This window comes from Mizuhopecten yessoensis, unplaced genomic scaffold (assembly GCF_002113885.1).
Source record: "Mizuhopecten yessoensis strain PY_sf001 unplaced genomic scaffold, ASM211388v2 scaffold10867, whole genome shotgun sequence".
NCBI classification, from domain to species: domain Eukaryota; kingdom Metazoa; phylum Mollusca; class Bivalvia; order Pectinida; family Pectinidae; genus Mizuhopecten; species Mizuhopecten yessoensis.
The window spans coordinates 1,290,116-1,306,916 of NW_018408761.1; the positions used below are offsets into that span (position 1 = coordinate 1,290,116).

Below are 16,801 nucleotides of genomic sequence, written 5' to 3' on the forward strand. Positions count from 1 at the left end.
ATTAAGCCTTTCAAAATGTAAAATAATAATAATTGTAACATCATGACTGACCGCACAATTAGCACAGTGTGAATGATGGGCTCGAGATGTCAGAACAGGGTCACCAGGCCATTTATTTACCTGTACAACTTGGTCAAAGTAATAAAACTCAACAATACAGACCAGTCAACTTTCAAAAACCAGAGTCGTCACATTAGTATGCAAAAACAATGGGAGGCACTACTTGTTAACTTTCGTTTGAGATGTCAGTCCTTGTAAAACCTAACGAAACACGTCTCCTCCATATTTGAGCAGGGCAACATGGGTGCAGACATGTTGGATACACTGCCGCCTACCTGCCTGTCCTACAGAGAACACCACTCGTATTTAGCTGTCATTCTCTTGACAAAAATAGCATCAGGGTCATTTTCGTTGGTCCTTTGGGAAATGCTCTCAACTGCGTTCAAAACCTTGCCGAGGCAGACACGTCATAAAGGACAAGCGACACTACAACCAGACGACCACTAGATCATGAATATTTAGTAATGCAAATCACACGGGTCAAGTCAAACCCACACAACTGCTCGGAGAACGTTACAAGGGAGATAACCAGTACAAAATGAAATGACTGAGCTGTCATTTTTATTTCAGTAAAATCTTGTCATGTCTATTTCCAGAGAGTGACTGCACATGGGATGAAATGAAAAGAATTTAGAAAAATGAATAGTTATTTTTCCATATAGAATTAAATACAATACGATTATTTTTACGAAAACAAGCATGGAAAAACGGCAAAACTGACAGGAACATATTAAAAACAAACATGTTTTGCTCGTCCGCACCTGGCTGACAGAAAGATCCTTTGGAATAATTGCGTCGTAAATGTCAAAAAATTGATTAGGGTCCTCGTTCCTTATAGCAGAGCCCAGCAAAAAACAATACTTCCTGTTCTCTGCTACATTTTCGGCGTCTCTATCCATTTTAACATGAGGCCATTTTGAAAATATTCACCTGAATTTTCGTCTCTAAGAAGAGATCTCGTTTTCAGCGAGAACAAATCACAACACGAGTTTTGGGTTCGAATAAAAATTAAGAGTGCGGAAGCGGTATGAGATTGCGCAATCAGCGGAAACGTTCATAAGGTCTATCATGGACAATGTAGAATGTTTACTTGGGGACGTATAATTGGTTTAATATGTTGGCCAAGGAACACTACACACATGCTAATCCAAACCTATGTTGGTTGTTAAAAGGTTAAGCATTGTTAGGACTCCAGATAAACAGACAATTGTGGTGTGTATGCATTAAAACTACTATACTAGTTAACACGCCTTTACAGCGAAGGCATGTTACTAAATGTTCTATATTAGATATTGTGCAAGTTAAGTACAGTCAATCAAGTAGTTTTAGTGAACTGAATGTATATTATGGTTCGACTTGTACTTTATTATTGCATCATTTCAACTTGATATTCTTTAAGTCAAAAGAAAATAAACTTGTGTATTTTTAAGGAAGTTTTATTTTGGATACAGAGTCATGGCTTTGCTTCGTTTCATGCTACTTAAATAAAACATAAATTATAAAAATAAAAAATATTTTAGCCCTATAAATAATTACGAAATAAAGAGAAAACTATTGAGACAATAGGAGCCTTTCTACAGACAATGAGAGGCCTCCAGGAGACAACGGGAGCCTTTCAAGAGACAATGGGAGGCCTCCTAGAGACAATGAGAGCCTTTCCAGAGACAATGGGAGTCTATTTTCTAGAGACAATTGGAGTCTTTCTAGAAACAATCGGAGGCCTCCAAGAGACAATTGGAGCCTTTCCAGAGACAATGGGAGGCCTCCTAAAGACAATAGGAGCCTTTCTCGAGACAATAGGAGGCCTCCTAGAGACAATAGGAGCCTTTCTAGAGGCAATGGCAGGCCTCCTAGAGACAATGGGAGGCCTCCTAGAGACAATTTAATTGGAGTCTTTCCAGACAATCTTTTCAAGAGTCAATGGGAGGACTCCTATATATAATTGGAGGCCTCCTAGAGACGATGAGAGCCTTTCTAGAGGCAATGGGAGGCCTCCAAGAGACAATGGGAGGCCTCCATGAGACAATTTAATTGGAGTCTTTCCAGACAATTTTTTCAATAGTCAATGGGATGCCTCCTAGAGACGATGGGAGGCCTCCAAGAGACAATTATTGCCTTTCCAGAGACGTTTGGAGGTTATTTGAGACATTGGGAGAGCCTCCCTAGAGACAATGGGAGCCTTCCCAGAAACAACGAGAAACCTTCAAGACCCAACGGGAGCCAACTGTACGTACTTGTCATGCCATGTCAATCTTAAGGCATATTGCACACCTTCCCATATCTCCTAGCTCAACTTACTAAATATAGATGACAGGGACACTTGTTATATATATATATAACTCTTTTTTTTAAAGAGATATGGCGGGTTGCTATGCCTATTTCCCCAAAGCTATGTTACGCTAGTGCGCGCATCCAATCGTGCACTATTATGACGCGTCCTCAGGTATTTTTTATACAGGTAGCAATATCGGAATCCCGTGTCTAAGAATAGATTATTGTAAACAGACCACATATTTGGTATTTCGGCATTATTTGTTGGTGTGTAAGCACTTGATATAATTACTATTGCCAGTTTTAGGGTAAAACAATTCATAAATTTCATCAAAAATAAAATGTAAACAAAATCTTCCATCGATTTAAAAAAAACCACCATTGCCTTATTAAGGAAAATGATCACATGCCTAAATATTTAAAACAAAATAACTGAAGGAGGATTCGAACCTGCACCGTTTATTTTCTAGTCGCAAGTAAACTGCGCTACACATTCGGCTACATAGAACATATAGATATTGGCAATTACAAACTGTTTTAACCCGAGAAACACCGGTCGCAGTTTAGAGAAACTTGATCACCCCTGTTTTTCATTATTTTGAGCACTTTCCCAAAGGAGGACCACTTTTCCGTAATACGATTTTTTTTGCATATTACATCACGGTCACAAAAAGTTTATTCAAAAGTTGGTCCTCAGATGGGAAAGTGTTGAAAGTATTTTTTTAAGTCCGGGAAACCCCATCACTTTCATAGATATAGTGTATATGGCTATATTTGCAGTATCATATTAGCAATACCTAATTTCTCAGCAGTTTCAAAATTCATATTCAATTGGTTTTGTATCTTTTGTATGCATTTTTGCTACCCGAAATGTTTTACTCCTTATTTTTTTTCTCGTTTTCATAAATGCCGACTTAGGGAAATACGGGCAGTTTTCCGCCATACCTCTTTATAACATATTTTTATGATGATAAATTTGTGATACAGTATTTATGACAAAGTTGGAGATTAATACTTAAAGCGTGAGTCGTAAAATAATGTGATGCAGAGAAAGGAATTAGGGAAGGAAGATGTACGACTTTTTATTTCGTTCGTTCAACTTAATTCTCATTCGCACGACTTTCTGTCTCGTTCTTACAACGTTTTTCTCATTCACGCGACTTTTATCAACTTTATTTTTCTAATCAGCACGCATTTAAACTCGTTCGTCCAACGTACGCGTTTTCGTCATTCGCACGACTTTTTATCTCGTTCATTCAACCTTTACTAATTCGCACGTCTTAAGTTTTTATCTCGCCGGTACGTCCAACGATTTTTTTCTCATCCACACCACGGAATTAGATTATCTAAGTCCGTGTCTACACCACGGAATTAGATTATCTAAGTCCGTGTCCACACGCGTACATACGACTTTCTTTCTCGTTCAGTTTTTCTTATTCATACGACTTAAGACTTAAATTTAATTCTATTGTCAGTTTTGTTCTGTTTTCCAATAAGTAGTCTACACAAAACTTGACACAATATTTTCTACAATCTATATTCTGAATTCTTTGATACAATTCTATATGTATATTGCAACAGTCTGACACGTGTCCACGAAGACGTGTGTGTCTCAAATGAGTCATACACGATCCGTTACAGTGTAACACAAGGCTAGAGATCCACATCCGCGTCGTTTATGACTGGGTCAGGTACACGCTTAGAACAAGTGCCACGCTTATAATACCGAAATACTGATAGGTTTATGTAGCATGACAGTATTATTGATTAAGCTTTGACTAAAGTTGTGATAAAAAAATGCTTGGTTGTCTTTTGTATATTGATAGGGACTGTTATTTTCTGGTGAAACAACTTCCTTTACAGCATCCCTACTACGTATGATAAGCTGTTGGCTACAAGCGTTTGAGTGATGTTTGATCAGTCTGCGTCTGCCAAACAAGCCAAGGTTCAGTGAGCTCTTCAAGTTGCATCGTGTGCTCTTTTGTTGATATACGCATACATCTAGAAATCGCCATGACGGAAAACGTGTTCTTGTTTGTCCCTAACATAGTTGGTGAGTTTAGAACAAGTTTTTAAATGTTTTCCATCGCAGTTTGTTAGAAAAAACGTAGTTTAGTTTGTCGAGTTATTCGAGTCGTTCAACGACTTGAGTGATAGACATGGCAATAGGCCTAAGGATCATGGTTGTAATACATATCGATTTACCACACTATCACAGATGTAATCAGCTTGTGTGATGACAGGGCGTGGATGACTATATAAGTAGCCATGTATATGTATCATTCAGTCAGTTATAAACATTGATAATTTGTGTGAATATTCTTAAATATACACTCGCATTTAAACAGAATAGATTATGATCCTGTAGATCCACCAAAGACATACTTGTACATCCGGTATCAGATAACAAAATCAGATTTTTTTTCATGGTATGATAGGAAATACATCTTACTATGTCCTATCAAAATACAAATTTAGTTTCATTGATTGATCTGGTTTATAAATCTGTCATAGATATGTATAGTTTATATATATACGTATAGATTTGCAATATTCTGAAGCAGTCTTCAGCGTCTTCCTTTTTAAACAATGTATGTTCTGTACATTCATTTCTGTTCTTTGGTCTAAGCATTATTGATTAATAAATTTATGTCATTTTTCTTGATTGGTGAATAAATCAAGATTTCATTGTATACATTAAGTATAGCACAATATAAAACAATATCGAGTCCAATTGTCCAAAGATTGTTTTGCCCAAGGCTGTATAGCTTATCTTTTTTTTGTAACTTGTAAGCAACAGTGTAAACATATGCCTATAGGGGTATTTAGTGAAAGTTGAGGAATATCACTTTGCCAAATTTCACGTGAAGCATTCAATTTGCAAATGTATTAATGGTTAAATGTACAGTACATGTACCAACGACCAAACTTTTAATGTGTTACAGATTTAGAAATGCTTGATAAAAGTGCATTATTCAAGTTTGAGGATTTTTTTTTTATTACACAGTACATGAATTATTCATACAATAAATCCAAAGATGTTTAGCTAGTGCGTCATGGCATAATTAGTTTTCATATGATTTTTATTCAAAATATTTGTGATTATAAATTAAAATAAATCAGTTTGATATTAGATAACTAATCATAAAGTTGTGTAATTATTATTTTACATTAACTCGACCAAATAGTTTTGTTACACAACTTATTTGTAATTATTATCATTAATTATGAAAAGTTCTTTTTACACAACCAATAACATTTTCTATGTGACATTGTGATGACTAGTATGATTTGTACACTGTCACCTTCATCAGACAAATGACCAGTGAAACGTATGCAAATAAAGGTATAAAATGTGAATACCTTGTCCACAAAATCGATGTCAATTCGGCTATGCTGTAAGCATTTGTACAATAGTTGTTATATATGTACCGAAATGTCTCAATTCGGCTATGCTTACTATATGCGTACTAGTTATCGAAACATGACATAGAAAATTTCTTTGGTTGTGTAAAAAGAACTTTTCATAATCCATACTAACCAACAAGAAGGAAATGTTTAGAAACTTATTTGTAAGTTGCAGGGCTTTAGGTAAACCCATGATAAAGTGTGTTTTGGACTTCCCCTTGGACAATTCAGTGACTCCTTGGTTTAAAATTAAAGTATGTCACTTTGACACTAGTTTTGACCCTCAAAATTTCAGGAAAATTGTTATTTGGCATTTATTGTTAAAAAATGCTGAGACTCTTAGCCTAAAAGTGATATGAAAGTCCTGATTAGCTAATCCCATAAGAACAATATCGAGATATGTTTTTTTGCCAACAGATTACCTACGAGTGATCACAGCTTTCGTGTCCTTTTACTACATGCCCTTTGATCCATGGAAAGCCTCATTCTGGTACTTACTCAGTGGCTTCCTTGATGCCATTGATGGCCACCTTGCGAGACTGCTTGACCAGTGTAAGTCAGTTCTGTAAATTGTAGAGACTTATTGAAGATAAGCTGAATTATTTGTGTTTCATCAATACCCTAAGTGTATGGTTTTGTGTACAGTCACAATAAGCTGTATAGTTTTGTTACAGTCAATATTCTGGATAGTTTTTGTTTTATAGTTATTATTGGATAATGGGATGCTATTAGGCATATAGCTTCACACAATCAGTAAGATAGGATCTATGTATTTGTCAAATATATAAACTTGTACACATACTCTAAATATGAAAATTTTCATCGAATACACATTTAGTTCATGCAATGTAATATGAAAGTTTAATTTTTGCATGTTACATGATTTAGTGTATCATCTCGCACAACTGTGTGTAAATTAAATGGATTTATATGTTTTTATCTAAAATGTACAGAGATAATTTGTGATTTGTTTGTTACAGCCAGTAAGCTTGGAGCATTGCTGGACCAGCTGATTGACCGCTGTGCGACCATGTGTCTGTGTGGAGCTCTGTGCTATTTCTATCCAGATTATCTCATGTTTTTCCAGTTCTATATGGCCCTGGACATCACCAGTCACTGGTTCCACCTACAGAGGTACACACATGCTCCATCTGTAAATACAGCAGCATCTTATTGTGTCAAGATTATTTGTGGCAGTAAAACCAAGACTATAAAATAAGACATCACATAGATACTTGTGTTTATAGTGGAGTCTACCGTCCATAGTTGCTTTTTAAACCCACATTTTGAAATTTTTGCTGTGATACTGTTTGCAGCACACTGATGAAGGGAGCAGGTAGCCACAAGGTTCTGGATCTGTCAGCCAATCCAATCTTAAGGCATTACTACCATAACCGGGTATGTTTACTTGCATTTGTACCTAGCAGGTGTGTATTGACAGGTATTCCTAAAACAAAGAATGTTTATGGGTGGTCGGTGGTGCAGTGTATAGCGCTCTTGCCTTTCACCAAGGCGGCCAGGGTTCTATTCCCAAATTGGAAGTGAAAAGGTTGGGGTCACCTGCCCGACAACGTGGGTTTTCGCCAGGTACTCAAGTTGAAATAACTTGTTTCATAATTGTTGTAAAATAAATGAAGTTTATATAAAGAATGTTCTAATTCCTTTTGGGAAAAATACATAGTATATGCAAAACATTTCAATACCTATGATGTCAACAAAAGTACCAACTCTTAACCGAACTTTTAATAAATGTTCCAGGTGTACTGAAAACTTATGATATGATATAATTACAATGCTAGTGATTATGAGTTAAGGATTAGTTTATGAAATTATTGAATTTATTGCTCTCAATATGAAAGTTAATTTGAGAATGCTCTTTCCATTGCAGAAAATCCTATTTGTGATGTGCTCTGCCAATGAGCTCTTCTTCTGCATGTTGTATTTGACCCACTTCTCTGCGGGGCCAGCATGTAAGAGTTACCTCCCTTTATAATGTTATTGTTGCAGCATAAGGTATTGTTGAAATGTACCTAATCATTTGTAAGCAGTTCCATTATGCCATTTATAGTTTGCTTCCATCACAATGTGTGAACGTGTGTGTCAGTATTTCTTCTTCAGATATTGGATCCATTGGTGGAATAGAGATTAATTCTTTGATATTTACATCACAACAAAATAAGAGCAATATAAAAGTGTCTTTGACAGTTAACAAGCCATACAGCGTTGTTTAAACATTGATGTCTCACTCTGTAGCACTCAGTCACCTGTCATATTGTAAGGAGATGTTTACATAACACCCCAGGGTGACATCAATATAAATCAGTGTGTGATGTATGTGTCCAGGGGCAGTGTGTTATGCGAGCCTAGTTTGTTTATCAAGTTGTAATGGTCATTCCCTAGAGTACTATGCTGTGGTTATATGTCTGCAGGCTAAAGCTACATTGTGTGACACAGTTGAAGAAAACAATGGCAATTCTTCGTGATCATTGGCCCTATATTTTGGTGTTGTGTCAGTAAATGATAGAGAAAGTCAACATGAAACAAAAACTTACTGATTAACCCATGGCATGCATACACTCCAGTAAATTTGTTCTCAAGACATTTGGTACTGGGCTTTGTAAAGGATTGAATCATGCTATTGAGGTGATGAGATGATTTGGAGTCAAATTTAATGAACAGCATATCGATATGTTTAGTGATCTATTTATACCAAGAGGGTTGCCTAAATTTTCATAATGTCTGTTAAAATCAGAGCTTTTCTATTAACTCTTTAATGAATCAGGAAGAATTTCGCTTAAACACATTTTGATTTTGAGCAAATTTACAAAATTTACATCATGCATAAATAACCTGAGATATGGTAATTCTTATTTATATTTCTCTATGTTTTTGTTATATATATTTTATACACTGATGGTGCTATTGACTGATAAAATCTTGCTGTTTGTAGTGGGAATCGGCTTCTTCTCCCTTGGATTGTGGCAGATCATTCTTTACTTGACCGCACCCTTGGCAGCTGTGAAGACTTTCATTAGTTGTCTACAGCTTGGGGCAGCTTGTAAAAACATCGCAGCCATCGATGTAGCAGATCGAGAAGCTGCGAGACAGGAAGCTGCGAGACAGAAGAAAGAGTGAGAAATCTGTCCCAGGTCTGGGCAGCAGACAAGTTTTATAAGGGCACAGTTGTCATCGTTAATGATGTGATTGTCATGCTAACCTAAGTTTATTGATTTGTTATGTCAGCATTATATTATTTGTTAGCGTTTTACCAAATGTACACCTTTGTTGGTAGTTTGCGAAATAGTCCTTGTTGAAGATTTGAAAAATGTCTTGGATAGCCTGGTACACAAGCAGACTTGATCCTTGTATGTTTAGGAGTTAAGCTTAACCATGTAATTACCATGACTATATAGATCCAGAAGGTCAGTCGTTAAGAGTCACTAAGACTCTTGTATTCATCAGTGGTTATTCTAGGTCCTAGTGGTCAGTCATCAGAGTCACACAGACTCTTGTATTCACCAGTGGTTATTTAAGGTCCAAATGGTCAGTCACCAGGGTTACTATTACTCTTGTATTTGTCAGTGGTTATTTTAGGTCCTAGTGGTCAGTTATCAGAGTCGCTAAGACTCTTGTATTCATCAGTGGTTATTCTAGGTCCTAGTGATCAGTTATCAGAGTCACTAAGACTCTTGTATTCATCAGTGGTTATTTTAGGGTTTGGTGGTCAGTCATCAGATGTCAAATACTATTACATATAGGCTAAAAACCATAACATTTCAAGCTTTTATGATATTGATATGATCTGAAGCTTAAGATCAAACAGTATTTTTAAGTATTTAAATACCAGTATCTTCACTTATTATTACATCTTTACAGATGTATGAACATTGTTACAGAAACAAACATCAAAGATCATTCCGATACAATGTATAATTTAACTTTGTCACAGGGGTTGGGGGCTCAATAGATAAAACGCCTCTTCATCTGACGTCTGATTGTTAACTGATTATGTATGCTTACTGTACTAGTTGTTTATGTGAAGGAAAACCTACATATGTCTATATCAAGTTTGTTTATGTAATCCATGTACCTCACTATTTAATAATGTGAGTATTATAACTGAAGCTTCCATCCTGATTTGCTCCAGCTGTTATTTAAATCAGACATGTTAAGTTAGGATATGATGTTCAGTGCCATGTGTTTCAATACTTAAACCACATAACTATTTGTCAGGAAACAAAGTAGGTTATAAATGGGGTGTACTCTTTAATACTGTATTGTACATTGTTTTTTTTACATGAACGAAATTGATCATCTCTTTTTTAGAATAGTTTTATGCCATGTTATTTTTTAGAAAACCTAGTTATTTTTAGATAAATCGGTGGTTTGTTAGATATCGGATACAAATCGACTTTTAGATGATTACAGTATAAGTGTCTGATAATTCGCTATATATACTGACTAAGATCCAATAAGACTAACAAGAAACATCGTGAAATCAATGTTATTTTTATTTCAATTACAGTTCATTTTGGCGCTACTATGTTGTTGATGGTTGTCAGAAAGCAAACGTAATACATTCCTAGCACCAAAATAATGTTACAAAATCTATACAGAATCAAAACGATCTTTTAATCTTTTATTAAGAGATAATTTGGGTAATTTTTCATCCTTTTCATTTAGAATGCATATCAAATGACATTGTTTACCCATTTTAGGTATGAAATCCGTCAAGTTTTAACTCGGAAACAAAGAAGAAAATGACTAAATGTATCATATAAGTCATTTTCGTTGTCTTAATCGCTTTGTAGAGAGTTTCAGAGTGTAGAGAGTCACCTAGTTGAACCTTGTCACTGTCTGAATAAAACTATTTGGTCTAGACAAGAATCTAGATCGGACAGTCTGGTATGTACACAAATGACTGTATTTTATTAGTTCAATAGTAAGAATCCTTGTTTCCTGTACTACAAATAAGGAAGATAATGCTTTATATAATCTCTGCTGTTTTGTGAGAGAATTTTTCGAAATCATGTACAAAAAAAATGATTGAGACATTTTTATTTGGAAATAGTTTTACAGCATGTGTTACATTGCAGATACCTTTAATTGAATCTATGTATACTAAAAATACTAAATACCTGTACTGGTATAAGTCTGTTAGAATGTAACATGTTCTTAGATTGAATATGTTTGATTTTATCACAATCTTTTAATTTTAATACTGATTCTATTACTCATGTTAGTGCTGTCTATACAGTACACACGTTTTGTGCCAACTTGTTCTAGGTTATAAGTTTTCCTCATCATTACTCCAGTAATAGAGACAAATTCCTTGTTATTTGTAACTTTTTTTATTCTTATTTAGATTTTTTATTGCGAATATGCTACTTTTGATCCAAGTTTTCAGTTTATGAAAATATTTTATTCTTCTTTTAATTCTTATTTTTTTAGATATTAAAAAAAAATCAGTAAATTCTGAGTTTTGAAACTGTGGATAGGTTTTTTCCAATTTAACCCAACATGAAATAAATGTTTTATTAAAGATAGACTCCTGTTACATTATCCATACATGTAGCTTAATTAATTATGTTTACATCTTTGAGAGCAAACAGGGTTTTGACAGGAAATTAATCCTAGAGGAGACAGGAAATTAATCCTAGAGGAGACAGGAAATTAGTCCTAGAGGATGAGACAGGTTTATTTGCAAGGAAATGTAAAGTAACTAAGAATATCTGCAGAAAAATGTGTGCTAGAAAATGCCAGAACGAAAATTGAAGGATGCCATAGATTGGGAACAATGTACTAGCTCACAGACCTTTCATATTAAATTTTAGTTAAGCTTACACAGAGAAAGGTAATTAAAAATACAGTTAAAGGTTTCTGAATTATGTGGAACTTAACACATAATGGACTAAGGGGTCAGTAAGAAGATAACATAAAAATAGCTCATTGAAATCTGTTTTGTACCATTTTCAATTTTTATTTGCCAGTTACAGAAATATTTCTAGCTTTACATTTGTAATTTTTATCCTAATTAATTATTTCAATGTGCAATAATGATATATGAATGTGTTTGAAAAGTTTTGTAAAATTGTAAATATTGGTCCTTAATTTTTATTATTTCAGTATATAGATATATATATATATATATAACTAGATTATTGTTGATTGTTTTGTTGTTTTAGATATATTACAGATATGTTGAGGTTGAAGATGACTATACACTGTTAAAAACTATTTTAGCTATAACAGAGGCGAGTTTTTCACAAAGGTTGGGACTAATTATTTGACTATATTTTCTAAAAAGCAGCATTTACTTATTCAAGAAAATATCAGATAACATTTACCAATAAACTAGTCCATTCCTCAGTGCTTGAAGCAGCTCCCATTAAACTCTGCAGAATAGAATCTTTCAGAAAGCAACCAATTTACAAACAAAAAGTTATTCAAGAATAAGAAAGGTTTTTTTTACCTCTGACTGGGTTACTTTATATTACAGTCAATTCTCAATATCAAAATAATAGGAGTTATTTAAATAATAATTTGAGTCAAGGTAACTTTTGGTTGTTAAAAAGTTTATTTCAATGTACATTAAGAAAATCCTGTTAATAAAAACAAGGTTCTACATACAGTAATGGTCAAAATTCAATATTCATGGATCAGAATAATTGTAAAATAGTTGTTAGCATGTATGATATCTGTAATCATATAACTTTGTTGTGTAGTAGTTAGTAGTAATACCTCATACTGTTGGGGAGTTCTGTGTCACATTAATAGGTAACTGTTGCTTATTTGTGAGAATTGAAGGTGCTATAAAATCTGGGTCTATTAATTGGTTAAACTCTGTTTTGGTTCACTCAAATTTCTAAAATTATCCGTTTTTGTTGGCTTTAAAATAAACTGCATATATGTCACCGTTTGTTTGGTCTCCAATAAATCATCTGTTGGTTATTTGATCATTCATTACAGTATGAATCAGTTTTCTGATCTTGTTTTGACTAGGTTATGTTTAAAATGGAGCAAAGAGCTACGTGACATTAACTCATAACCATTTAAAAAAAAATCAAGGATTTAACACTACCTATATGCCTGTGTATGTCCAAATGAAATGTGAAGTTACCTTGTTAGAGTTATTGGCCTTTGGTGATGTTTCACTGAGAGTTGCACAACCTGTCAGCAGCAAGTACTGTTAGCAACTTGTCTAATTCTCTATAATCATGAAATCAGAATATTTTGTCATTAAACAAAAGTCATTCATGTCTTCAAACAAAACTTACACCTTACTATTGTTGTATTTTTGTGCTACACAGTGCAGAATTTCAAGTGGATGACATCACTGAAAATTTTCTTATTTTGTTGCAGAGCCATTTAAGATCAATTGAGATTCGCTGGGGAAACCCCCCTATATCATATGCTAGGTTGAGTCACACGAAGAAATGTTTTATTCGATTGGCTAGTTGGTCTGTTTATCCAACAAAACCCAGATTTGAGGTAAAACGCAAAGTGGTTTTGAGTTTTAAAACCAGTTAGATTTAAATGAGCCACTTAAGAATGTTTTGGGATCCATTGTCTTTTGACTCATACAGGATTGGTTAACATACAGTTTCTACAAAATGAAAGCTTGGTTTAAGATACAAACTGAATCGCACTGTGATCGTGTAATTTGGGTTCTTTTTCGCTATCAGGTTTAACCATTTCAACTAGCTGAATCTGAAAAAAGTGACACAATAAGATCTGAATTGAGACTGACCTCGGGGAATATTTGTCACGTGCATATCAAGAAGCCAAGACGTGCCTGAACAAAACTTAAATGCTGACTATAATGATGATTATTAATAATATACAACATTTGTATACTGCCATTAATAATTTGCAAAATTACTCGAGGCGCTTTACAGCACACGGATAATAGTATTCCTATAGTGACAGTTATAAATAAAGTAGATAAAAAAGACACACAAATCAGCATTTTACATCAGGTCAAAAGACACTGCCATACATACATGTAAATAAATGTATATACAGGATGGTGTGTACATGATGTATGCGCAAAAGAGCCAAAAATGCAGACGTAAACAGTTGGGTCTTTACATCTTTCTTGAATTTAGCCAGAGTTTTTGACTTCCTGGTAGCAGATGGGAAGCTATTCCACAACATGGCCAAAATCCTTTCAAAGCACTGGTATCCATATGTCACAGTAGGAGATTTTGGGGCACAAGGATTCTGTCTCCGACTGCAGTGATCGTGACGGCTGAAACATGGTAACAAGCTCCTGTAACTACAGGGGAGCTGTTCCATCAGTGCCACGTGTACACAAAAAGTTTGTACTGCGACCTGTATCGCACAGGTAACTAGTGCAATGAATATAGCACTGGTATAATTAGTACTAATATTAATACCGGCCTCCACTGCCACGACGCAGTATATAACAAAATGTCTCGTCGTATCGCAGTTATGGTATGATGTGCTCTCTCTTTCGAGTACAAGTAAACAGACGTGCTACAGTGTTCTGGGCCCTTTGCAAACGACTAGTTAGTTAGTCAGATATACCGAAGAGCAGGGCAGTACCATAGTCCAACCGAGAGGAACAAGTGAATGCACCAAAGTCTTGCATGCGTCTGCAGTTATACACTGCCGGATACAGCCGATGTTCCTGATCTGGTAGTAACAGGAGTTGGCAATAGCGTTCACTTGTTTCTGAATGTTCAGTGAACTATCAAAGTATACCCATACACATATGTTTTTGACAGCTGTGACAGCCTTTATAATTCTGGCACCAACCTTGAGCTGGAGAGCTATTATTTGGCGACACCTTGGGGGAGGACGATTAGTTCCGTCCTTACCTGATTAAGCTTAAACATGCTTGCGTTCATCCACGTACTGATATCTGTCAGACAAGTTTCCAGATTTTCTGATATGGTATGCAATACAATCATGTAAATTTGCTACGGAGAACTCCAAGCCATCTGCTAAGATGCTTGTTGACCATGCCCTCTATTTCTTCCACTGCTGTAAGAGGGACCTCGTATATCATCAGAGGCCATATTAGCATCGGGAGCACTCCGTACTAACATATCCAAGCTTTCTCTTATCTACTGCACTCATCCAGCCACGTTGTAATGGTCCTTGAGTGTGTCGTCGTACCTTTTCCCTAACATTTTACTGGTTTCTCGGTCACATTTTGTATCTCTCTTCTTGGATCTTAAACTTCACTTGCTGTACCTTTCTCTTCTTCAGCACCATACTCCCTGACCTCGCTGGTTTAAACTTCACTCGTGTCCAATGGACAATCTCATCCAGATCTTTCAGTAACAATTTTCCTTCACTGACTGTTTTTGTTGTTTACGTCATGTCAACCATAAATACCCTTGTTGGTGGTTGCCTTATTGAAAAGTTAGATCCTCTGTTCATCTTCTCCTCTGATTTGACAATAAAATTCATCGCTACTGCTGAGATAGTACAGCTGTCACTATCCCAACCTCAAGTCTCTTCCATTTCGTCTCTCGGCCCTCTACTGTGAACCTCAGTCGAAATATCCCTTCAACATCTCTCTGAACCTCCCTGGTCCACCAGCTAATGTGGCAATGATCCATAAGCGTTTGCCAGATCGAGTCAAACCACAGCTAGTTTTTCTTTGTTCTCCCTGGCATCTCTAATGATCTATGATATCACATTTGTATGCTCCAGACAGCTCGGTATTCCAGGCTCTCTTCCTTTTCGAACTGCGATATCAATGTACATATTGCACAGTAGGTAGTTGATAGTTTTTTTTTGCATGGACCGGTAGACACATCTTGCCTTTTGACATTGAGAAGCGAAATTGTTCAAAACTGTGATATGTCACTTCAACCCTTCCGCAGATTGCTCTATCAATTTCCCATTCGCCAAATTACAACATCCTCTATAGGCTCTTTGTAAGCCTGGTACAGTTCTTGTATACCTTATAACGTATTACATTAGATCCAGGAGATCATGCTGCTCTTGCCTTTCTCATCACTTCATTTACCAATGTTTAGGTTGTTTCCTTCTCTTCAAATAGCTGCGCTGGTGGTTTTGTTGATGCCAGCTTTCCGCACTCTCCCATATCTTCAATCCTTTCTCGATCACTATACTTCCTTTTCAAAAAGAATTCGGCAGCCATCCTGATGTCTTCTTTTCAAGCAATTCGAATGTGAATTGGAACGGGTTTAATGCATTTGCATATACAATGTGGTCGCTATTTGATTCTGTTTGATTCCTGGGCCACTTCCTCCTTTTGCTGACTTGGAGTTGGTTGACAGCCACTTTTTCCTTGATGGATTCGTACTCTTTTTTCGTTTTTGCACACATTGCCGCACATTTAAACATTGCTGCTGTTTCAATTCTCTTGGTCCTAGCCGTTTCCAAAGTCGTTTCCGTCATCGATCCGGTAGGCTGCTCATCCTTCCCAACTCTCGTGCCATCCCGGGGTTATCTCAACACACCTCTGTTTATGGTGATAAATGGTGAGTTCTTACCCACGGAACTGTACTTTGGCCAGCTAAGCCTCCACACTCTATAGTGTTTCAGTGCATAGACAAATCCAATACATTAATAATCATGTTTGATATAATCGCATTTAAAACATGATAGTCATTCAGGAGGTTCTTTTTATACATATTACTCAAATTCACAAATATAATTCTTATGTTGGCTACAAGACATGTTCGTAAATAAAGAAGAGGCAGATATTTTTTTCTATGAAGAAACAAATACTTGATAAAACTAAGGTAAAATACAGTATGAGCAATGGGACTATTTATATGGAGAACCTTGAAAACGCAGCGGAGGTGGCAGACATAGCGGCCGATGAGGAGACACATACAGGGAATGAGGAGGAGGTAGACACAGCAGTTGTAGAGGAGGTGGACACAGCGGCTGAGGAGGAGGCACACAAAGCGGCTGAGGAGGCAGATACAGCAGTGGAGGAGGATGAAGACACAGCAGTTGTAGAGCTGTAACAGCGTTGGCATAGATGTTAGAGTTGGTGTAGCCAGAGAGTTGTTCAAAACTGTCTCCGTTGCAACAGAAGAATTGAAAGATT

At 35.9% G+C, this 16,801-nt stretch overlaps 2 protein-coding genes across 3 annotated transcripts in view; one reads left to right on the top strand and one right to left on the bottom strand.

Annotated features, from left to right (window-relative positions):
• LOC110463099 (nuclear pore complex protein DDB_G0274915-like) overlaps positions 1-1,003 on the bottom strand; it is a 64,841-nt gene extending 63,838 nt beyond the window's left edge. Inside the window, exon 1 of one of the 2 annotated variants that reach the window (XM_021517446.1) lies at positions 822-1,003. In XM_021517446.1, coding sequence (XP_021373121.1) covers positions 822-959 — 138 coding nt within the window. In that variant the 5' untranslated portion in view covers positions 960-1,003. Of the gene's footprint in view, positions 1-335; positions 533-821 lie in introns of those variants that run through there. The other variant, XM_021517447.1, reaches the window with a different exon arrangement.
• A 2,999-nt stretch (positions 1,004-4,002) lies between these two features.
• Positions 4,003-11,782, top strand: LOC110463112 (CDP-diacylglycerol--inositol 3-phosphatidyltransferase-like). The gene is made up of 6 exons (XM_021517465.1): positions 4,003-4,384; positions 6,157-6,291; positions 6,720-6,873; positions 7,056-7,137; positions 7,628-7,709; positions 8,690-11,782. Exons 1-6 carry the CDS (start codon positions 4,345-4,347, stop codon positions 8,872-8,874), a joined length of 678 nt encoding a protein of 225 aa, XP_021373140.1. The 5' UTR covers positions 4,003-4,344; the 3' UTR covers positions 8,875-11,782.
• Positions 11,783-16,801: the final 5,019 nt, after the last annotated feature.